The 25,023-nt window shown below is 39.0% G+C and overlaps 2 protein-coding genes across 5 annotated transcripts in view; both read left to right on the forward strand.

Annotated features, from left to right (window-relative positions):
- LOC307017647 (acid-sensing ion channel 1C) overlaps positions 1–23,597 on the forward strand; it is a 97,287-nt gene extending 73,690 nt beyond the window's left edge. For 2 of the 4 annotated variants that reach the window (XM_079647300.1, XM_079647302.1), the window contains exons 2-11: positions 9,864–10,014; positions 10,516–10,643; positions 15,032–15,182; positions 15,288–15,344; positions 15,733–15,886; positions 16,095–16,186; positions 16,544–16,623; positions 17,334–17,405; positions 20,248–20,300; positions 21,422–23,597. In XM_079647300.1, coding sequence (XP_079503426.1) covers positions 9,864–10,014; positions 10,516–10,643; positions 15,032–15,182; positions 15,288–15,344; positions 15,733–15,886; positions 16,095–16,186; positions 16,544–16,623; positions 17,334–17,405; positions 20,248–20,300; positions 21,422–21,500 — 1,017 coding nt within the window. In that variant the 3' untranslated portion in view covers positions 21,501–23,597. Of the gene's footprint in view, positions 1–9,863; positions 10,015–10,515; positions 10,644–15,031; positions 15,183–15,287; positions 15,345–15,732; positions 15,887–16,094; positions 16,187–16,543; positions 16,624–17,333; positions 17,406–19,962; positions 19,997–20,247; positions 20,301–21,421 lie in introns of all 4 variants that reach the window. The other 2 variants (XM_079647303.1, XM_079647301.1) reach the window with 2 other exon arrangements.
- LOC307018375 (acid-sensing ion channel 1-like) lies at positions 5,625–6,654 on the forward strand (the record flags this gene model as incomplete). Its single annotated transcript, XM_079648605.1, has 2 exons — positions 5,625–6,520; positions 6,631–6,654. Exons 1-2 carry the CDS (start codon positions 5,879–5,881, stop codon positions 6,652–6,654), a joined length of 666 nt encoding a protein of 221 aa, XP_079504731.1. The 5' UTR covers positions 5,625–5,878.
- Positions 23,598–25,023: the final 1,426 nt, after the last annotated feature.

Consider the following 25,023-nt stretch of genomic DNA (forward strand, 5'->3'; position numbering starts at 1 on the left):
TAAACCGATTTTACAAATAAAGACAGCTTCAAAGTAAGTCACACACAAGTGTACGCCACGTTATGAATATTTCTAAAGCACTGCAGTTCACAGACACACCATGGCAGAGTGTTACATCAAGTAAACTTTGTTGTTTTATTGATTAGATTAGAAATACTGCAGTCATGTTTTATTTGCAGTAACACAAGCCAGGAGTAAATACAGACATATTGGAAACAAAGCTACACACTCCACTGCATTATTCCTTTCTCTTTACCCAGAAAATCATTGATACTGCTGACATTTCTTTTTAAAGAAAAGTTTGCTGTGAAAGAGCTCCATGTCTGCTGGATGTTTGAATACAACTGTTTGCCAACACATTCTCTCTACCAACTTAAACGTATTAACTCATTATACTGTAAGTCATTGTTGTGGTTAAAGTTTGTTGCACTGCCCCAAGTGGCAAGTCAAAAGCTTTGCATACATGATGTCTCCAATTGTGGATGCAAAGCAGCTCACATCACTCACTAAAGTTTGCTTACCAAGTAACTCAACTGTGTCCATTTGAAATAAGATAAGTACTTTATTGATCCCATTTTGGGAAATGTTTGCGTTGCATCAGCATAAAAAATAAATGTAAATAAGCAACTACTTGCTGTTATGGCCACAGCATAAAACATAGATTGTGGCTCACTCAGATTGTGACACTCAACACATATTGCTTAGAAGTTTGCCATCAACCTGAGAGGTGGATATACAGTATGTCAGTGTTGTGTTTGCAGCTTGTTTTGGCTACAGACAGGTACAGCTACAGCAGGTTTAAAGGTCACCTATTATGCAAAATCCACTTTTTCATGTCTTTAATACATCAACATTTGTCCCTCCCCTCTGTGTCAAGAGATTCTGAAAGTTTCAGAAAGAAAGATTCTCTCTCTTTTTGTCCTGATCCATTTATATAAAAACCTGTCTGAAAATGAGCTGATCAGATTTTGGCCACTTTATGATGTCATAAGGATGTTTGGCTTGTGTAACCTTTAGCCAATCACCAACCAAGGTAACCCCCCCCCCCCCCCCCCCCCCCCTTTATCACCTGAATCTCTTCCTAGAGCACCATGTGTTCTTTTTAACCAAATATCTTTCAGAGGGGCGTGGGGAGGGGCTCCTTATTTTTGATCTAAAGTAACAGACAGAGAATCAGCACTTTTGAAACAGGGCTGAAACAGAGGGGTTTATGGGATGCTACAATGCACGATCTGTTTGGTGTTTCGAGCCAAACACTTCAGAGACATGTTTTGTATATATCTGAGACCTATAATATATTGATGAAAAACAGTATAATAGGTGACCTTTAAGACAAAAAAGCTGGAAATCCTTATAATTGATGCTAAAACTTGAGAATGTTGGGTGTTCTTGTTGAGAGGATGACTAAAAACCTTTTTTGATTATCAAAATTTACATTTTTCCCATTAATTCTCAACAAACAAAAAACAGCAATACTTCACCAAGTTACAGACAGGTAATTCTTACACACACTATCGACATGAAAAGTGGTAAAATGACAAAGTGAACCCTCATAGATGCTGTCTTCAGTTTTCTGAAAAGTAGTAAATGATCCCCCAGGAGAATCATTCTGGACTTTCCAGTTCCGGCTGTTTCATGTTCAGGTTGAGGGGACAGAGGAGAAAGCTTTTTCAACAAATCCTGCATGGATTCAGGGGATGGAGGAGTGATGAAGCCCTGGGAGTGCAGCACTGGTTACGTGACATAAATACTGTACGAGGGCAGCAGTCCAAGGATTGATTCATAAATGAAGTCATACCAGTGCAAAGCTCTGCGCATGGATAATGACGACTGGTTGACTAAAGAATACAGATTACAGTAATGTGTGAGGAGTTTACAAATGTTTATGTGTCTCTGAGCAGCGTAATAAAAAGGGTCCGACAGGAGAGAGTGAGCTGGATCTGTCATGCTTTTCTGGTTATTACCCGTCCCCTTGTGTGTTATGAAGGTTTTGATGCATGTAAATGGTCTGAACAGTCAAAAACCCTCAAAGTACACCCTGTAGCGAGTAAAACTCTAACACAGAAAATACCTGTCTATGCTGCCCCAGAACGCCTCGTTGGAGATTTCTCATTTTCCATTGTTTGCTTCCTGGGTTCTGTGACGTGTGAATACCCAAATCAACAACAAATGACCAATCCGCGGAGCACCTCACACACCAGGATCCCTTGGCTAACTAACAGGGAGTCCCCATTGACTTGCATAGAGCTCCCTGAACGCTGGTAATAGACGAGTTGGGATCGCGGAGAAATGCTCTCTGCAGACCCATCCTCACAGCGTTATAAACCTTTTTCTTACTCAATATCAAGCCAAACGTATTGTTTTTTCTTCGACTGTGAGTGTTTGTGTGTGCTCAGGTTGAGTTTTGCTTGTTCTCGCTGTATCGCCGACCCGGAAACTTGTCCGAGCAGCAGATCGCAGCGGCGAGCAGCAGCAAGCCTCGCAACGTCCCGACCAATCAGAGCACACTGGGCTCACAAGGAGGGGGGGGGGGGGGGGCAGGAGCTCCAACAAGCCGTTTAGGACAGAGAGTGAATAGACATAGGCTACTATACAGAGATGCTGTATGAGAAACCAATGTGAGTTTGGAAAATTGCACAATTTAAATCTATTCTAGTATACCTCCACAATGGAAATATGATCAGTAGAAATGGCCATAACCTTTAAAACATCCCCAATAATCCAGAAGAGAGGAAATCTTTGTTCCATAAAAAGAAGTACAGAAAGAAGCCAACTCAAATATAGAAAGATAAACATTACTGCGAAGATCATTAACAGGGCTTCAAAGGTTTACAATGTAAATGTTTAAAATGCAAAATCAAGCAAATTTAGTACAGCGTCTAATCAATAATGCATATTAGGTTATAGAAAAACGTAAAGCTGATTGTTGTAAATCTGCAGGAAGCACATTAAACAGAGTAATGATGATTGTCATGCATTGCCTGTGTCTAACCTATGCAGCTGGGAGTAATTAAACTGCGCCGTGGTTCAAACTGCTGACGAAGGACAATTCAGAGAGCCGTCCGCCTCCGATTGGGTTCTATAGGAAAACGGAGCTTGAGTAATTAAATTACCAGCTAAATGCACCTCATATCTATTGACATTTTTCCAAAGAAACCAAGAATAAAGGAAGTCCATGCAGCTGGTCAATAGCTGGAGAAACCAGGCAGTCAGCTTTAACTCTGGTAAGGTTTTATTGTTGGAGTTAGTTACTGGCGGAGCGCTCATGAAGCATTAGTATGTTTTGCTTTGTTATTGGGTATGACATAGTTATCTACACACATGCCAAAATACAGCGTTTTGTTTACTTTGAATGGATCTTTCCCAAACATAAAGAGAATCTTTAATAGTACAATCAAACACAGCCCATCTAGTTGTTTCTAAAAATAAAAAGTTTTGAACATAAGGCTAAAGAGAAAGCAATGTCTAGCAGCTCTGTTGCATTCCAGTAAGAACAAATTAGGTGTTGTGCAAACATGAAATCCAATATCTGTTAGGGAAGCTGGACCCCTGCAATTAATTTAGATGTTTTTCTTTTTTTTTACCATAAAGCCCTGAAAGATAGCAGGGACAAAAACTGTTAGCACTGTGCTGTTAATGAGGCTTCTCTTTATTTTCTGTGTCCAGACATTCATTAATGTTATCGGACTTGTGTTACAACAACTTTTGAAAACATGCAAAACTGTTCTGCATGATTCTCTCTTTGTTATAATTAAATGATTTAGTCTTTTATTAAATTGGCTGCAGATAAATCCAAATGTTATGAAATACCGCAATCATTTTATTGAATTTAGTTTGGAGTTCAGTTCATTAACAAATGTGCTGGTAGGAATAAAAGACTCCCATACAGTAGGTTAACCTTTTGATCCTTAGAGTAAAATATGCATCCTCCGCACTTAATGATAGAATGGTTTTGATCATGTTAACAGTTATTAGCCAAACCCTTTTCTCTGTTTGTTATATTAACTTCATTTACACGTTCAATAATCATAAGCCTCTTTTCTGTGTAAAAGGGAATTGACACATAATCATTTACTGAGACCATTAACTCAATGTAAATGAAAACTGCCACCACAGATAAATTAGAAATGTAAAAGCGTGCTTTGTGGCTTTCTGTACATACATTTTCTTTTGCACAATGACTTTCCTGGAGCCTCCGCCCCCAGTCTATGCTAAGCTAACAGCCTAGCTATAGCATAATCTATAGCATACAGATATTTGAGGGTTGTTGATCATTTTATCTTACTCTCACCTAGAAAAATGCTATTCCTCAAAATGTTGAATTTAAAGGTCAAATGTCTCTTAATTTCTCTCCTTTTCTGTTGTTTAACAACTAGATCCAATCAATGTACAGTCCAATGTATTGCTTAACTTAAAATGGGCAATGTCTCCCTTTTCAGAATATGTGTATTTGATCACCACGGCTGTGATCAGTTTACTTAGCCAACAGCCACATTATAAAATGAAAAGATTCCAGCTAACATAATAGAAAATAGTCTCAGTACGAATGTGACCCTTCTGCCAAACAGAACACTTTAATAGTCTCACATAAATTGAGCAAAGCACCTTTTATATAGCCAGTCACATTTAATTTAATTTAATTTGTATTTGTCCCGCTCATGGTACGCAAAACCAAATGTACAATAATTGCCAACAAAACATGACTCTACCAAAACACCATTGAGCGAAAAGGAGCAGGGAGAAGAATACAATCTTATATGACCTGCCCCTTTCTAAAAAAACAAAAATAAATACAAATAGATGGTCTGCCCTTCATAATAATTTTGTTTCACAGCCAAACATAACAGTATCTTATACCAAGAGAAACACACAAAAAAATACTTATTTCCCACTTGACGGTTAACGGAAAGAAACAAAACAACACCAAAATACACATCTGCAGGCTGCGGCATGTCAGCGCTCATTACATTGCATTTGTGAAATTATCTTTGAAACTGGCAGACAAGAGGATCAAGGAGATGTGCCATACTGGATTTTTCTAACACATTTTTAAGGGGATTTTTCTGTGTTTTTATCCAACTAGCGGGCTCCCCTCAGTTATCAATTATGTATTGAGCCAGGAGCGAGCTGCAGATTCTCCAATATTTTTCTGTTTGAGAGTTTCTTTATAACAATTATTTGTACTTTGATTGATACCTCCCCCGCCTCTCTATACAACCGGAGGTCTACTTCATCACCGGAGGAAAATAATTTCATTCACTGGCTCCACCTCATTCTCCATTCGACTCTAGAGAGAGTGTGTAGGGGGGCAACCAGCTTTATACTCCCTTCTGCAGGCTGCAAGTCAACAGTCTAAGAAGCATCTATTCAATCTGTGTAAAAAGGGAGGAGTTGGGTTCTGGGCGGCTACGGCACAAAGAGAGAAACCACCGGAATCTGCAAGTATTGTCTGGCACTGGAGAGGGAGATGGAGGAGTAAAAGATCAGAGCAACAGGGGTAAGCCACTCCGGATTTTCAAAGTGATTGCCTCTGGGAGTGAAGCCGTCGCTAACATCTGCCATTATCACGTCCATTTATCTCTTGATGATGGCTACGCTTGAGTTTTTTTGATTAATGGACTGATTCAGCTGTTTTTCCCTTAAAGGAATCATTATGTAAATCAATGTTACCTCCCCAAAGGAGCTCAGTTCCTTTGTTTTCGGCAAATCATTTTCAAGCGTGAACAGTGGGACAGCTTCACATCAGGACTCCAGTCGCTGCTACCTGGAAATCGTGTTAGTTAAACCTGGAGATGGTGTGTGTGAATTAGACATGTGTAGGGTTGGAATCTAAGAAACAGCAATTAGTAAAGAAGCGTCCACCTTAACAGAAGCGATTATGGTAAAAGCACCAATATCCGAAACAGTCGCCATGGGACCACCGCTTAAAGAAAGTGATGCCCAAGAGACTCCTGTCCAAAAGAAGTCCAGATCACTTAAACCAACACTGAAAGAAATCACTGTGGATTTCATAATGAGGACCAAAGTTCATGGTTTGAAGTTTATCTTCTTTCCGGACAAGTCGAAACTGCAGCGAGTCATCTGGATCATGGCCTTCTTCCTTTGTATCAGTCTGCTGTGCACCTTGTCCTGGAATCGGATCCTCTACTTGATGTCCTACCCTGCCATCACCAAGATCTACATGGTGTGGGCTCACAACATGTCCTTCCCAGCTGTTACTTTCTGCAACAAGAACGTGTTCCGCATGGCCGCTCTGACCAAGGATGACCTGTACCGCAGCGGCTACTGGATGGACCTGATGTACCCCAATCACACAGTGGTGGAGCAGAGCGTGTCCCTGCTCAGAGACAGCCACATACAGGGTCTCCTGAACCTGTTGGACTTCAAAAACTACACCCCGCCCCCTGATTTCAGCACCAACACCACAGAGATGATGGGACGCCTCGGCCACCAGCTGGAGGACATGCTGCTGGAGTGCAGGTTCAGAGGGGACCCCTGCACCTACAAAAACTTCAGCACTGTATGTACAGAGAGAAATATGGTGTTTGTCAGCTGTGGATATGAATGGTTGTTTACAAGGTGTATTAATAATTCATGGAAGCATTTGACGACCCACCCTCAATCTCTCAGGGTGTTTTTGAGCTTCAAAGCTGAAAACAAGCCTTTACTGTTTTTACCTCTCACACATGGCAGATGTTTTCTTTATTAAACTAAACGTCTACAAAAGTCAGTCCCGGAAACAAATGCTTCCTTCATGTTGTGGTGAAAATGTCACGGCATGTCATCATCAAGGACGTTGTTGTCTTCTTTACACTCTTCTTAGTTTCTCATTTGGTTATACTCTGCCTGGCAATTCTTACTCACAGTTCCTTTAACGCCTTTTTGATTTACAACCCGTGACAACAATAGAAAGGTAGACAAATTAGAGCATTAATAATTCAAACAAGTAAATCAGTTCAAATTAAAAATGTAGCTTCCTTTATTAAACATCTGGAAGGCATGTGCAGTGTACGGTTTTGTATTGAAAATGCAGCAAAGCCTAAAAGAAAACGTTAATTACGTTTTGAGTAAGCATATGCTGCATGGAGGAATTGGATGATGTTTGCAAACTATTGTCACACTATTCACAATAGTAATATTTATTTCTCCAATGCTTTCAAAACATACTTTAACATCAGAAAATATTAAAGACTCAACAGAGAAACTTCTGCAGTGAGAAATCCGCCTGCAGAGCAACTAATTTAATTCTACAGCACTGACAATAATTTAAATCTGGGCACACTGGTAGATTTAAAGCAGTAACTGTCATTGGATCTTCATTTAACCAGATATATTAGTATATACAGCGTCATGAAAACCAAACCTGTAACTATGACTACTACAGTGAATATATTTGAAATGCAAAGTCTTGCACACTGCAGTATGTCAGCTGTCAACGGTGGCTTCCCTGTTTTGCATATACCAATGCAGAATCTCTGCAATCTCTAGCATGACGGTCAGATTGCATGGAGCCATAATTGGGATTTAAACTGTCTTGTGCTTGGAGAGAGAGAGGTATATGGTGTGGCTGTGATGTGACAGAATGAAGCTCCTTTTTATCTAAACTTGAATCTGAATCTTTAAAGAGAGGTCTCTAGTTACAGTACTCTTGCAGACCTCATTATACAGCCAGCAGGGGGAAAGGACCAAAGCTGTCTTATCTATCCGAGCTGCATGCCCGTCTGTCTGTGTCTGGATGTGGAACACTGACTCTGATCTCTGGAGATCAGCTTCGCCATGCTGGTTTAATTTTTGCCAGAAACCCTATCACCCCAACCTCAGCACACTGGGTAGTGAAAATTAACCATTGGATGACATTCCAGTGCTACTGGTGTTGTGAAGAAAAACCTCGACAGCCACAAAAGCATCTTGTCAGGATGCTACAGTGTTTGTACGACCAATTATTGTTTGCCAAGGAAGGATATTAATGATCATTAATGTAGGAAGTGTGGCTCAATTTAGCAAATCAGTATTTAAAAATCAACAATGACGGTTTTAGATGGAAGTTTGAAAAACTGAGAATGACCTAGTTCTGAAATTAACCATTTATAAAAAAAATGTTTGATTGCCCTTATTATATTTTCAGGAAGTGATATTGCATTTTGAAATAAAATCCAATCTGGCTTGATTAATCTGATGTTGAAGTTTTAATTTCAATATTGCAGTTTGACCAACCTTGATGAATTATTGAAATTCAATTTGAAATGATTGACTGAAAAAGAAAATTCCAACATATTTTATTAGTAGTGTACATGTGTTAAATTCAGTGGTATTGTTCCACAACATAACATATTTAATTGTGATTACATTTCACAATAGTATATTCAATAAGATTTTTTATTTAATTCATAATAAACATTTTTAAGCCTTTTTCATTTTATTGTGTTATGTTGGTGTATGATTGGTCATCCTGATTTTTTCAAACTCACTCCATTTAAATATGAAGTTTTTTGCCATCAACACCAACAAGCAGATATTGTTGTAACTTTGATAAACTTGTGATGAACTATTTTCTTTAAAACGGTGCAGATTTTTCTGGTGAAATGTCAGGGGTGGGGAAAAATAGGACCCAAATGCAGTAGGAGGACTAAAAGGTTAGGTAACAGAAAGCGAGCTTTATTTCCCAGAGCTGATGACAACAGAAAACAAGGAACAACTTAACATTACCAAAACCGAGAGAGTACGAGGAAGGATCAGGACAGAAAACCTCAGGAACAAGCATGGAGCATGACAGGTAGCATGGACAAGAGCATGGACATCAAGAGACGGGCAGGTAACATAGACGAGGAGAGACAAACAGACATGGAGCACAGGGGAAGACGAGACTAAATACACAGAAGGGTAATCACAGGACAAGACACAGCTGGGCAGGGGAGGCAGAAACACAAGGGCGGCAGGTGACAATCAGACAAACAAACACACCAGGGAAACTAACGACAGGAAGGCAAACACAGGAAGTAGGATCAGACAAGACACAAGGAGGAAAACATTTAAAAAATAAAAAGGTGGAAAATGAAAACAGAAATCCAAAACCATGACATGATATGCATGAATAACAGATATTGAAGTTCCTCATAGTGTTGCATAACCAATCAATTCTGCTGTGTGGTAATCTTATCTCAAACCGATAGACTTAGCTTGAGTTGACACAATCCTTTAAGCCATTTTCAGAATTGTAAGTTTTCTTAGCCTTGATCCAAACTCTAGAGTTCAGTTTCAACTGTCAACATTTAGAATCGTGATGCAGATTTATTGCGCGTTGTTTTGCAGAGGGTGGAGAATTTTCCAATCACAGTGAAAATCCATAAACTTGAAAAACATTAAATCAAGCGAGTCAACTGTGACTCAAAAGCAAAAGCTGAAAACAAGTCATTTAATTAGATCTGAAAGATATTTTGTGTGAAGCAATGTACTGTAAAGATTGCACATCAAGCGGTAAGTCAAGACACACAAATATGTTTTTCAAACTCAAAAAATTGTTTGCGTGTGTGTCCAGAGGGCATTCACCTCAGGTGTTTCTTATTTAATGACGGCAATATAGTACATTCTTTCTTAAAATACTCTAAGTAAAATTGGGTGAAGATTGATAACTGCGGCTGCTGCGAAGGAAAGCTCATTAAATCCTCAACTCAGAGCCAGGTGCCAGTTTAAAGTCGGTACTGTTTCTCTGATAATCACAAAGCCTCTGCGATGATTAGCTGTCTTGCACAATTACAGGCTGACATGTAATACATCTTGTAAATGTGCACAATTTACCACAGCACAGTGGAAAGGCTTTAACTTTTCATTTACGCTCCTTCTTTTTCTCTGCTCTTTCTTTTCAGATTTACACACGCTACGGAAAATGCTACACTTTCAACTCTGGAAAAGACGGCAACCCTTTGTTGACCACATTAAAAGGCGGCACGGGGAACGGCTTGGAGATCATGTTGGACATCCAGCAGGATGAATACCTGCCTGTTTGGGGAGAGACAGGTCAGTATAAAACAGTAAACGGTAACATTTTATCCTTGTGAAAATCCCTCCATCTTGTGTGGTTACACGGAAAATCCAAACTATTCTCGTCACAAATCATGTATCTAACAGGAGGATGTATTACTTTATTAAGATAACATAATCACAATATTTTCCCAGGTTTTCTTATCTTCTTTTTACTGCCTATTGTCTTCAGAACTTCGACTACACAGAAGTGATGTACTAGCTATTAATATGTTTAATAGTATAAAATAAAAAGTTTTTTCAGGTCGACCGCCCACATAAGATATGACATTTATTGACATATTGGTCCAAAAAAACGACACCCACTGTATTCATAAAGTTTACAGCATGTAATAAATCTGAGGGCTCTAATTCTGTTTTATGCCATAAAATATACCTCTGGTATCAGCTCTCAGTTGGGGCTTTGGGAGCACTAAGAGCGGGTTTCCTGAGGCGACCGTATTTGTTGTTATATATTCTGGCGTGCTGTATCCACAGATGAGACCTCCTACGAAGCAGGCATCAAGGTTCAGATCCACAGCCAGGACGAGCCGCCCTTCATTGACCAACTGGGATTTGGTGTGGCCCCTGGTTTTCAAACTTTTGTGTCATGTCAGCAGCAACTGGTACCTAATGTTCAGCCTCCTCCACTCCGGCCTCAACCTTTTTCCCGCTCCGCTTCATTCTGTGTTTGTCCCCAAATCCTCAACAGCCAGTGCCCATTACCTCTGTGTCTCAGAGCCTGGAGCAAAATCAGATTGTTGGTTTACCTTGAGTGGGAAATGTGCTGTTAAGGTGTTATATAAACACCCAGGGGTTCAGGGTACACATTTAGGGATTATAGCAGCCAAGGAATATTGGTAGAGCAAGACCTAGTAATGATAGATTTAAGAAAACCAACATACTGGGCTTATCTGAGACTATCACACTACACACAAATATCTGGCAGTTAGAAATGTCTTCCTTGCTTTCAGTTTGTGGGAGGGAAAAATAATACAGCCTATTCTAATGCTATGAAGTGTGTCTACTGGCCAATTAAAGAGATCAGAATTCACACAGCCACGATCAACAGGCTTTGATTTGATTAATAAAAAAACAAAAACGAATTTAACGTGTTTGGAGCAAAAATGACTTATATGTATAATTAGTTCATCTTATAATTTCTTATAGTTAAAACCCTTAATGTTAATGGTAATGTTAAAAATGATTGCCAAATTGGTCATCTGGCAGCCAAAGCCAAAATCAGATTCACTTTAAATAACTGACCTCTCATGAATTTCTGTATCTTAAGAAATAAATATTTAAATGATCCTGAAGTTTTGATGTACCTATTAAAAGAAGCCTGGTGCACCTGTCATCATTAGTTTATGTTCCTAATTCATTAACACTTAAGGCATGCAGCATTAGATGAGAAATCTGACCCACATGTTTTAAAATGCACTATGATTTAAGGGCTTAGCAAATGTGAGTTTTAGCAGAAAATATCAAAGGAAGCAAAAGAGCCTGTGGCGGGTTTTGCAGAAAATGTGATTCTAGCCCTGAAATATCGTGAAGGAAGAAAAGTAATAACTACAGTTGAGCCTGAATTGATCGGAATGCTTTTGTTCAAGGTCGTAACTCTGAGCTCACATGGACATCATATCCAAATTAATCAAACTGTACTGCATTTTTTTTATGTTGTCAAGACAACACATTCAAATCATGCCTCTTATTCTACACTAGAATAAGCACACGCGCCTAACCCCACTCATTTTCATATGGATACAGGGAAAGAATATGGAAATATACTCTGACAAGGAGAAAAACCCTCATTTTAAGACACAAGGAAATGACGCCCGTGCCACAAAGGATTTCAGGATATTGCAAGGATTACCTTTGAGATCAAGTGCATTTCTGTATTATGCCGCAGGTTCATTATAATATCCACCTCATAATGAGTCCTTGTGAAGTCTCAAAATAATTGATACCCCAGCAGTAAATCTAAATGATTACTTAAGAAACTAATCAAGCCCAATTTAAATGATTTTGCTCCTTAAGTTAATGGTCTTGGTCAGTTCATGAGCATGAGATAAATGATCAAATTCATCCTTCCACCATTTTGTTTTAGCAGAATAACATGGGATTATTGAGGCTGAGTTTGGTGCCCTAAAACAGACATTTGGACACCACAGAGATGAGAAATGATATTGTTGGGAAGCAGTATTTGAATGTGTAATGTTTCTTTTTCACCTATGTAGCAGTGTCAAGTGCTCCAAGTGTATCATCGTCCAGCAGTCTCTAAGAAGTGAATCTGATCTATTAATCACATCGCAAAGTTTCCTCCTGAAGACAAAAGTACATGGATTGTCATTTATAATCTTGACACGAGCGCCCACACCAGTGACAGCTAAAAGAGGTGTTTACGACCTCAAAGATGTGCTGAATTAATTAGACTGTCATTAAAGTCTGGCCAGCATTAATTTCAATCAGTCTCACACGAGTACAGTGACACTGCTCTGAGTGTAATAACTGACATCTGGATAAAGCACTTGTGATTTCTAGATGTCTCATTTGTGAAGCCTCTGTCAGTGAGGAATTTCATTTTTAATAGGAAGCTATGACTGGTGAGATCTGAGAGCCAACTTTATAGCACAATTATGTAATGGTTGAAACTGAACTCTGTGGTCGCCCGAGCTCGAGTGGATATTAGAATAGAGTGACTAAATGACAACCCACCAGTGTAGAATCAAATTAAATCAATCAAATGTTATGTATATAGCCAAATATCACCAATTACGGAAAAACTCCCAAAAGGATCCAAGCAATCAAAAATCTTAAACACTTTTGGTTGCCGCTAAAAATAATAACATGGGTATGACATCTGTCATGACTACAGCAACAGTCGCATCCCTGAGTCATGATCTAGACGCGACCTTTAATAGTGGTAACCTGCCAGATGAGACATAAAAACTCCTGGTGCTGCGTTAGTAACTTTCATTTATACCGATGATAAAAAAAGTTGTCTTGCACTGCTGGGAGTCCTAGCTTTTTATTTGATTCACTACTCTCTTGTCCGAAGGTGTTGATCACTTCCTGTCCCTCGCATTGCTGTTGCTCCTCCTCCTTATTCTGATAATGACGTGGGCTGTGCTCCCTCACCCCCTCGCCCTAGATGAGACGTCCTATGAGGCCGGCATAAAGGTACAGCTTCACACTCAGTCTGAGCCTCCTTTCCTCCATCAGCTGGGCTTCGGGGTCGCCCCCGGCTTCCAAACGTTCGTTTCCAGCCAAGAGCAGAGGGTAGCGTATGACTGTATGGGCTTGCTGCATGCCACAAGTCGTGTATTGTTTAATACTTACACACCCATCAGTAAGATTCACACCTTCATCTGCTGTCCCCCTAAGGAATGGATCCATCTGTCCCCCTCTGTGTGGCTGAAGCAATGACATCCAACATCTACAGTCTGTCGCCCCTTGTCTTCTCTGTTTAATAGATGTCAGTAAAAAGCAGTTAATGGGTTTCATTCCAGCTTGAATCCATTCATCCGAGTCTGTATCTTCCTCAAAGCTGTTGTTTGACTTTACCCTCCCTTGGCCATATATAGTTCTGTTTGCATTTTTGTTTTTGTTATGCCTTTATGTTATCGGGGCGATCCACTGGACCGCTACTTAATATCATCTGTAGGGGCCAGACAATGTGATTCATTAGGTTTTATTACCCATGAAGACTTTTTTAGTTTTTTTCGACACTCCTGGTATGAGAGTCTGTGGGCTAGAAATGGAGTTCAATAACGGCTTAATAATGTTTGCCAGTTTAAGTTCACTCCTTGAGCGAACTCCACTCTATCTCTGTCACTTTCTGTTGACTAAATGAACATTAGATTGTCAGCCTTGTTAGCGCTGGGGGAGATGGCTGGGAATTACAGTGTATGTTAATGCAACAGCAGCCTCATCTCTCTGTGAAGTTTTGTCAGGAAGAAACCTTTAGACTGTTGACTACCTCCCTCTGCAATTAGAAGCTATCTGCTACAAGCAAGCAGCACTAGCCTTCACAAATAATTGGTTTGTTTGTGTCATGAAAATGAGTCCTAAGCATTTCTTACCATTTAATAGCTGTAAACAAGACTTTAAAAGCTGTCTGAAAGTCTTGTTGGTGGGTAAATGTCTTTAAGTGTTTAAGAGAGCTCTGCACACGGGGCACATTTCTGCCGCTATGAGACGAGCACCATGGGTACAATGGTTACGGTGAACCAAAAAGTTAAAACTCAGGCATTAGATATTCCTCATTAGTGAATTCATTTAGAATTCCCGGAGTTACTCGTAAATGTAATGACCTGCTCTTCACCTTATTAATGAGAGTTTACTCTAATGAGACTGCTCACTGACTTCACTTCATTGTTTAATTCAGAAGGCTGCAGTCCAGGGTAGCTTTAGAAAAAAAACTCATGGGTTTAAATGAGAAAATCTCAATAGTTAATTTACAATTTAAAAAAAAAACACTTTTATATGCTTATGAGGAGTCATTTAGTCATGAGGAATTCATCAAATGTTCCCTAAAATAAGATATAAAGCTCTGTATAATCGCTACAATTAATTTATGTGTCCATTCAAATGTTCTGAATTCTTTTCTCAGGTTGTACGGTTTGTCTATTAATTGTGGTGTCCTGTCTGAATCTACATATTTTACAGATTTGTATTAGCCCTGTCTCTATTCCCATGGTATTCTGCTTCCTACCGGGGACTATACTAGACCTGCATCAGTTATGATACGCAATGCATGACGCCTGCTTGCTGCTATACGTGAGAAATAAAGTTGGTCTGAACGGATATTTTGTTCCAATACTGTCGCAGTGCACATTGAGTTATGCTTCTGTATTTTTTTTTTTATGTGAGAGACATTTGTGTTGGGTTTTGTCAGCTTGTTGTCTTCTTTTGTATTTCCTCGGCTGCACTGCACTGGGCTTGCATTATGTTTTTGGTTGTAATCCTGTGTGCTGATATACTGAGGGAAAACATGTGCTGTTTGCTCTTTCAGCTTCAGTACCTCCCTCCGCCTTGGGGAGATTGCAAGTCTACTCCCATAGACTCTGAATTCTTCTCCACGTACAGCATCACCGCCTGCCGCATTGACTGTGAAACTCGGTACCTGCTGGAGAACTGCAACTGCAGGATGGTTCACATGCCTGGTATGATTTCAGAAAGACGTACCAAATCAAAAATATAACTGTGAATACTTCTTCCCAATGTGTTTTTTTTTATATCATATGTGTAATTATTGTTATTTCAAACAGGGACCTCAACAGTTTGCACACCTGAGCAGTACAAAGACTGTGCTGACCCAGCTTTAGGTGAGCCCCCCCCCACTTTATTGCATAAGTAAGAAATATTGGTGTGATCATTTTGTGTCCAGCAGCAGTTTCATGAGACTTTTCAAGCTTCAATATAATGCCTCCGTAGCTTTAATTTGAAATGACTTTGATCTCAGACAGTGCTAAAGCAAAAAATAATAAAGGAAAATAATTGTATAAAAATTCCATTAGGAGGATTTGTGATGTGTCTCTGCTTCGTCGATGTTAAATAAATCCTTATGAGTTTTCTTTTCTCCCTCCACTGTAGTCATTATTTGCTTTCATGGAAAGTGAACGATGGCAGCGTTGTTGTTTCTTCAGTTGTGTGCAGGGATATTTTTAGAGAGCAAGTTTGTTTGATTCTTGAAATGACTTTGATCATCCACAGACTTTTTGGTAGAGAAAGACAACGATTACTGTGTGTGTGAGACCCCCTGCAACATGACTCGCTATGGCAAGGAGCTGTCCATGGTTAAGATCCCCAGTAAGGCATCTGCTAAATATCTGGCTAAGAAATTCAACAAAACTGAGCAGTATATTGGGTAAGTATTATACGGTAGCAGTTCTTAGCCTCTTTTCTTCTGTTAATGGATGGATATATTGTGGCATAGCATGACCTGGGTCTCCATCGTTCACCTTCAATGTAACAATAATGAAAGATAGTTACACAGGAAATGAGAGGTGCTATTTGCTGTAATGTAATAACAGCAATAAACTCTTTGGGTTTGATCTTGTCTGTCCTCTCTCCAGAGAAAATATATTGGTAATGGACATCTTCTTTGAAGCTCTGAATTACGAGAAGATTGAGCAGAAGAAAGCCTATGAAATTGCCGGGCTCCTCGGTAAGATTCTCTCCGTTTTCAGGTTTATTGTGACAGAAAAATGTGGTTGACCTCGGTATCAGCGCTCTCAGCGGGCCGCCGCCACCGCACATTTCACATCGTGTGTTCGCGCCCGGTGCTTTGAGGTTTCCTCTTTGAACTCTTGAAAAAGGCTGAACACATTTTCATAATCTGATGCTCTTGCAAGGGCAGCTGTGGTTGTGTCTGAGGAGAAGTTGGGGCTGGTTGGACACTTTTGACAACTCTGTGCAGATTACTCTGAGAGATACTGAATGAGAAGTGACAGCACAGGAAACACCGTCACACGCTATTGTTTCATCCCTGTACCCTCACATATCTGTTCATCTCTCCTTCTAGGTGACATTGGAGGTCAGATGGGACTGTTCATCGGAGCCAGCGTCCTAACTATACTGGAAATATTTGACTACTTGTATGAGGTAAAATGATCATTTTCAGAAATTAAGATATGAAAGTGTAAACAATAATTAAATGTGTTTTTGTACAAGTGCATATAATAGTAAATTGTTATAATGTACCACTTAACAGTTAATTGACTTATGTTTTAACATCATTTAAAATATTTCCAGGACAACTATATCCTGAATATGTTATTGGTTGTTTTTAATCTTAATTAAATAGTCTACGTTTAACGAAACTACTTATACGAACCATCAAGGTAACATATCTGCCCATCAGCTTCTGTAAAGCTCAATAATAACTTGAATAAACACCTTATTTCTTAATAGTAACATGCATAAATAAAGTGGAATGTAAAAATGTCAAGTGTTGGCTCCCTCCAAGAGATAGTCGGACTCGGGCACGGGCACATATCCTCCAGGAAAACCACAGCTATGTTCTTGCCCTCCAGTTTTAGTATGGATTAAATGAACAATTTGTTAATTAGTGATCTTCAGTGAGTTTTCTCCTGTTCTCAGGCTTTATGCTAAGCTAAGCTAACCGGCTGCAGTTTCATGTTTTCATTACAAAGCTGAGAGTGATATTAATCATCTCATCAGACTCTCTGCACGAAAGTACATTTCCTAAAAAGTTAACAGTATAATCTACTGCTAATGTTATGTCTAAATGTCACTGAACATGATTTATTCTAACTGTGAATAATGAGTATTTGATGTGCTTTTGCATTTAGGTGTTTAAGGATAAGGTTTTGGGCTACTTCGTTCGCAAGAAACGTCCACAACGTTGTCAGAGCGACAATCTGGTAATTTGAGTCTCTCAGAATGCATTTGAATGAATGAATGTGAATGTGATGTATTTAATGAACCTCAGAAACAACAATACCAACAAATACAGTATGTCCACTGAAATTCAAAATGCTTTGAATGGACAGCACTACCATTAGTTTCATTTTCCCACAGAAAATATGTATTGTGATAAAAAAATGAATGCATAATCAGTTTATCTAATATTATACACATATGGCACTTTATTTAAATGCTGAATATTATGGAGAAGCGTCAAAACGTTGAAATCTATAATAATAATAATTAATAAGCATTTGCTTCCTCTTACTTCCTTTCGGACACATATGATTTTTTTTAATTATTATTAATATGAAGACTTTTTTTGAATCATGAATGTGGATAAATACTGTATTTTAACAATACGGTATTCTGTTTTTTCACATTTTTTTTTTTTTTTATCTGTTCGAAATAAAGATTGAAATGAAAAAATGAAATGAAATGAATAATAGTTTTACAGATGCAATAGAGATGAATAATCAAAAGAAGCAAACTGACTAAGTAAACCTCCTTTATATACTTCCATCGTTTGTGTTTTGCTACAACACCAACAACAGTCGTGAAGGAGAAATTAATTGTCCGACTGATTAAGGATAAACATCTTAACGTGACTCATAAACTGCTTTTATTTATGCTCTTACGTTGAGAGGTCAAAGCCCTTTTCCGGTGCTGATCCCACTCACCGACTCAGAATTTGCTACAGAATTATCAGAGGAAATTCTGAATTGATTCATGGAGAAGAGTAGAAGAATAAGCAGAATACAGAGCGAGATATAGATGTCTCCAGATTTTATGATTCAACACATTTGTATCTGCTTAGAAGCAATAAACCCATTTGAACTTAGCGAGAATAATGAGGGGTATTTCTGTCCTGCCCTAAATCACATAATGTGTCTAACCCCCCGTTGTTAAACCAAAGGCGTCCAAAGGAACTTCTCCTGCAGACTGTGAGGTTTATTCAAAGGGAATTATCAATAACTGAAAGGAACTTTGTTAATAAGAAATGAGCAAATGTTCTGCACTGAATCAAACCTTTGTTGGCTATAGTTGTAAAGCTATTGTTATAGCCACTTTGCTGAGAAAAATACTTGAGAGACTTATTTCAGTCAATTTCAAAATTATTTTACTGCCAAGCTTCAAAGATGGTGCTTTAGAACAAAGCGCGTATCTCTTATAGATTAAAGGTGGGGTAGGTAATTTTGGAGAAACCAGCTTGAGTGCGCTAGAATTTGAAAATACAAAGCCGGAAAAAATCTGCCACTTCCTTACAGAGCCCCTCCTCTAACACACACGAACGCGCACATGACCAATGAGGGCACGAGATAAGTTTGTGCACAGATGGAAGGCTGACAGGCAGGTAGGCCATCCAGTTACTTTAGCCGGGCCGGCTCAAATGGTTGGTCGTGCTTTTTACAGTACTACGGCTTCCACAGATGACATTTTTTTATGGATTTTTTGTCAAAACACTTCAGATATTCATTGCTATCGGGATGTTAAGAGCATTCCATGGAATATAACAAAAAGTGTATCTCGAGCCGGTTTCTCAAACGTACCTACCCCACCTTGAAATAAATTACTTTAAAGGAGTTCCAGGAGAAACTCATTTTTAATAAATGATTAACTGTATGTTCTCACAAATAGTCTATCATTAGGATATCATTGGTTATTAGGAGTGTCGCAATATACAATAGGGAGGATGACCATAATATTTTTTAAATGAAATATTAATATTGTGTTAGTAATACATATCATCCAAATATTCCAGCACCTCTACTGTAGGCAAACAGATTCTAAAAAGTCTTAAATAAGTAGTTTTACTGCCATTATTACCATAACTCTTTCCAGTTCTTTGAAAGACAGGAAGTCGTTTCTCTCTGTGCAGCTCATTGTAGACGTGTAACATTGACAAAACCTCAAACATATTTTTTTCTGGTGCTGTTTCGATCAAAAGCATTCAAGCTGGTGTTTGTTAGCGCAGACAGTTCTTTTGTCCCCAAATATACTGTATCAAGCAGTTTGAATCCATAAGAGACTTGGAAATGCAAGCTCACATTTTGTAATTGTGTGTCACACAAGCCCACGACTTTTTCAATACAAGCACTTCAACATAATGCCCTTTATGTCTTGTCACATCAGTGAAGAAGCCATTGTTTTGTCTCTGCATGTGTTTTGTGATCTTGCATGCTGCGTTGCCTCATGTTCAGGATCTGTTTTGATTGCTGATGTGGAAGGAAAGACTGAAATAAGTTGTTTATTCTCCTCTGTTGAAGTGGAAATATGTTAATCTAAATCAAGACAACATAGTGATGGAAGTTATTTTAGTCAGTCTGGTTTTTAAATAGCAGAAGAAGAAGCATTTATTCAGTGAGATGATATTTAAAGTCTGTTGTGCTTTTACTGGAGTTTTACATAGTGTGATATTTCCTGTTTTCTTCCCCATTCATGTCATATGTTCATCTGCTTACAATAAATCATCCTTTTCTTTCTCTCACGATCACTAATCGTTTTTCCAACTAGTCCATTGTCACATCTCCACTCAAACAACCCGACAGTAAAGTATAGCATTTTGTCATTTTTTTAACTTTCTTTTCTCTTTATTGATCGTCAACTCTTCTGGATGACAGTAATCATCTTTTATTTTCCCTGCTTATTAAAAAGATCCAAATATGATCAAACAGCCATCTTCCTTCAGTTCTTTAAACCTTCCACTGAGGGGGAACAAACACTTTTAGCATTTGCATTGTGTTTAATTTTCATTTCAGTCACCCTCACCCATCTTTCTTTTCATCATGTCTATTCCAGGAGTTTCCAGAGAACCCAACCAGCCCTGGTGTCACGCCTAATCATGCCCCCAGGTAGCACACCCCATTGATTATAGATCCTCCCTCCCATGCTGTCCCTCTCTTTCATTCATACCTGAAAACCATCTCATACATGATTTCCTCAGTGGCTACAAATGCTCTGGTAAATAGTGAAACAAAAACAACAAGGGGGTGATTAGCCAACTGCAGCGAGCATTTTAATATCCAACCCAATGTGAGGGCAGGTTAGTTCTGTGTGTTTTTGGTTGGCTTCTCCGAGTGCATAATGATTGGACTCTATGCAAAGAAACTCACTCCTTCCACTGAATAATGATGCTTTCTCTCCCAATAGGACAAAGCGCAGTCCTCCAGTGAAAAACAAATAACGTATTTATTGGGTTATCGTACAAAAAAGCTGAACCATACGAGATCCATTTGTTTCCCCTCCAGCGCAGAGCTCCATTTAGAGGCCATGCATTGAGGCTCATGCCAGATAACATCACTAGATGCATTACTTTGTGATGTTATCTCAGGTCTGCATGGCGTGAGTTTCACGACACATAAATGGTTCTCTGTCTGTTGGAATAGCCAGTTTTACCGGTGGGACGACCAATGGTTGGTTCCACACACAGCGTCAGGAGTCATACACTCAGCTATGCACACACAGGGAAATACAGACATGTGGATGTCCCAGCTTAACTGTAACTATAGGAATTTACTATCCTAGGAATACTAGTGTAAAAACAGGACTAAATAAATGCTGTTGTCTCTCCCTTCTCCCTCCTTTCATTCATATTTCCCCACCTTCCTTCTGGTTTTCCTTTGCCTGTGAAACATATGCAATGTGGTTGATCTTGGAACCTCCAAATCTGTTGTATTCATTACCTCATCATTGTCTCCGTATGTTTCTGTCATTTACGGCCCTCCTCCATATATCATTTCCTTATCTCTGTTGCATTAATCATTTTGGTTTTGCACAATTTCTCCTCGAATCCTATCATTTCTTTCCATTTCATCCGCGTTCATCCATCGTCCCGGTCGCTCTCATTTTACCTGTGGCTCATTTACTTACCTACATCGTCATCATCATGGCTCCCTTCATCGCCCCTCCCTTAACCCGGTTGAACTCGTCTTCCCTCCCCCCACCCCCGCCCCCCCCCTCCTCTGTGTTGCAGAGCACCTGTGACACCCTCCGGAGTCACTCGGAGAGTCTCGGATTCACGCCGAACATGTTACCTCGTCACCCGACTCTAGGCAACTTCGAGGAGTTTGCTTGTTGACAACATAAAGAAGGGGTTGGGGGGGGGAGGCAGGAGGGCACATCCGGGGACTCGACAGCAAACTGTGACTTAATTTATGTATTTAACAGAAACCGTTTGAGTATACTAGTAGAGTTTATCAATGCCTGAATAGAAATAGAGTACTATCATCAGAAGAAAAAAAAAAGAGAGAGACCACTTCCAAAACAGAACTCAGGTTTAACTGCCATGTCAAGGCATCTGTGTTAATTTATTCATGTTTCATTTTGTGGATTTGATTTTCTTATGCTCTCACTTTTGAGTTATACAAGCAGAATATAGAAATATGTTTATAAAATGCTTTCTGGGCTGTGATGAGGTGTAGCTCTGCTGTGCCTGCTTTGCTGTACGTACCTCAACAAATGATAATTGTGGATTGGTATCTGCAGCAGAGCAGATTCTCAGCAGTGTTACGCCTCCAGCATCTAACACATGCTGTAGTGAGTGACCTTATACTGTCACCAGCTGGAACAGGAGAGCCCTTTTACATCTCAGTGAGCTGATTGTTGGATAAAAGAGCGGCTCAATCCTGAATCCCCTCACTAGACTGGTGTTTAATGTTGCCTTTTGCTACTGTGAGGCTCTTATGAATTTAAATGACTGTGCTTAATCAATTTAAAAACAGAAAGGGAACTTAATTATTTGTATATAAGTATCTGGTTTTGTTCCACAGGGATGGCAGAAACTGAACTTGATGTGTTAGTTAACTGAAGTCACTTTCTACATGTAGTAAGGGTTAGCCGAACAAGGCTATTGATTGTATCTTTATATCCTGACATTTCTATTTCCATTGTTTTTACATATTTTGGGATTACCTTGCTGTGCAGTGAAAATATATGCTAGCATGCAGCTTGCTGCAGAAGTTAGCCCTTATTTACAGTGAATTCCTTAGAAGAGAAACAATTTCCCTTTTGCCTTTTTAATCATTCTCAGAAACAGTTTTTCCATTGCTGTGTCTTAAAGGTGTCCATCAGCACAACCCCCTGTGATAGTAACCTATTCTCTATTGAACATAAGAAGACCTAAAGAGGTGTGTTGGTGACATTCCTGAACTTGACAGAAACTTGTAAATACCCGCAATCAAATGCCATGAAGAAATTCTGTACTGCTTATGTGAGACATTTGTCAAATATATACTGTATATATATATCAATATATCTGAATATAGATATATATAGAGGAAGATAAAGTGTTCTCCTTTCTGTTACTCAAGAGAAGGAATTTGGACTTTCTATCTGGGTGGACCGTAAGTGTCTTTGAGTTTCTGGTGATTATAGCGTGAATCCACTGTATTGGATACAAGAGAATTGCCTCAAAACATTAAAAACCACTGCGCACGTCAGCCCCATTTAAAACAATTGATTTATAACGGAAATGCATTGTAAAATTTGACCATTGTATCATTTTATTATTATTACTCCAGAACATGTAATAAGTCACAAATAACAGTTTGTGATGTATAAATGAACAAGTATAATAAACTCAATATTTACCCATCTTACTCACGTACACAACTTTTCTTCTGATCTTCGTGTGAGTCTCTCGTTGTTAATGTTCACTGTTATTTAAATCCTTGACACTAGTTTTATGGACTTGTTACTCTCACATATCCTCACTATAAATACTTTACTGGAAATTCAGAGTAGTTTTTTTTAATGTGAAAGTATAATGCTAATCAAGTTGAGTGGTGTTCATAACACTGTAGCTTTATACTCTGTGTATTAGATGACTGTTGATGTGAAGCACAAACCTTTGGAGATCAGCCATCACTTGAAAGCCAATGACTGGACGTCTATGGTTGTGACTACCTTTTGTGGCTCTAGTTTTAAGTACACACCCTCTTACTTGGTGTGTTCACTTCTCGATCATTCATAGGAAAAAGGGCACTTGCCAAGAGCAGCCTCGTTGTGAAATGGAAAACGTACTTTTCAGGAAAAAAGGTGAATCTGCGGTATTGTGTCATGAGCAATAAATGCACTGAAACTAAAATAGTTGAGATACATAAAAAAAAAAGATTTGGGATTCCCATTTTTAATAAATGACGTTTTCACCGGCTGGACTGATAGACTGAACAGCTGCAACACAGATGTATGATATGAAAATTGTATATTAGCCATCATTAGCTAATTAAAGAGACAAATGCCAATTCATGTTACACAATGATGCTATTCTGATGATGCTGCATTGTCATGATGAGTGTGTGTGTCATGTTGTTCGGGTTAAGAAGCAAACCAATGACCCACCATTTACCACAAACTGGCTGAAGGATGTGTGAAAATGTCCCGGGTCTTTACCTCTCTCTCCCCTCACCCCCTGCCTTACTACCTGTCACAGAACAGCAGAGTGCATCTGAACTGGCAGAAACTCTAACTGTTAGTCCTCCTGATATTTGCCACATAGTTATGGCCAAGTAGAAAACCGTACTCTATATATTTCTGTCCCCTAACACTGACATTTGAATGATTATATTTCCAACTAATTATGTCATATCATCCATTTTCGCCCTTGCATGACCATTATGTATTCCTATTATCTCTGTTCTCTTAATGTAATCTTAGTCATGCTATTCACTTTGTATGGTCCAAAATGTACAAAATGTATATTCTGGAGCCAGATGAATCAAAAGGATGTTCTGCAGGTCCTCCTCAAACCAGGCTTGGGATCGTGCAATACCCAAAAAGGGAAGATGTGGGAAAACTGATATATCCTTCCATCAATTTTTATGGATATAATAAACATAATGTGGCCTAAAGTAGAAATAAATGTGCCTTCAAGACTGGTTGTAACAGGTAACATCAAGATTTCCATGCGTACAAAGATCTGGGGAACTGAACTTGCTTCATCTGGCTCTACGTGCTTTATGTGCATTCTATTGTAGATATGTGATTTTAACTCTGAATTGTACATTAAATAGTTAATACACACTTAACTATGTGTAACTTAACTCGTTTTACTGACAGCACATGTACCTGCATGCCCATTTTAAAGGCCCTTAAAACTGGAAAAAGCTCTCAAAGTGGAGACAAAATGATCTAGTAATGGTGCTTTTAGGGGCTCCTCTGATAGTACCATATCCCGAGTTTGGAAGTTGTTTATTTGACTTCTGTGCATTGATAGTTGAAACATCGCGTCGGAACAATTGAAGAAAGCTCTCTTGATGCGAGGGCGATGCGGCCAGCTCATTTTTAGGTTTATGTATGCAGTATAAGAACAGCTTGATGAGATTTGTTTTCCTTTTCCTGAGCTGTAGTTGGATGCTGGCTAATAGACATCTATGCACCAATCAGAATTGTGCAACATTTAAAAAAGTATCTAAAGACAGTTGGTGGGTTTTTGACTTGTTGCCAGGCAAAACGTCCTGATGGTACATATAAGCTGGTGTTTCACTATTACTAAAACTCCTACTTATAGTTAGGATATATAATAGGTTCAGATATCCAGCAGTAAAGTAATACAATTAGCTCCACATTTATCAGCTG

This window comes from Notothenia rossii (genome assembly GCF_949606895.1).
Source record: "Notothenia rossii genome assembly, chromosome: 9".
In the NCBI taxonomy this organism is placed as follows: Eukaryota; Metazoa; Chordata; class Actinopteri; order Perciformes; family Nototheniidae; genus Notothenia; species Notothenia rossii.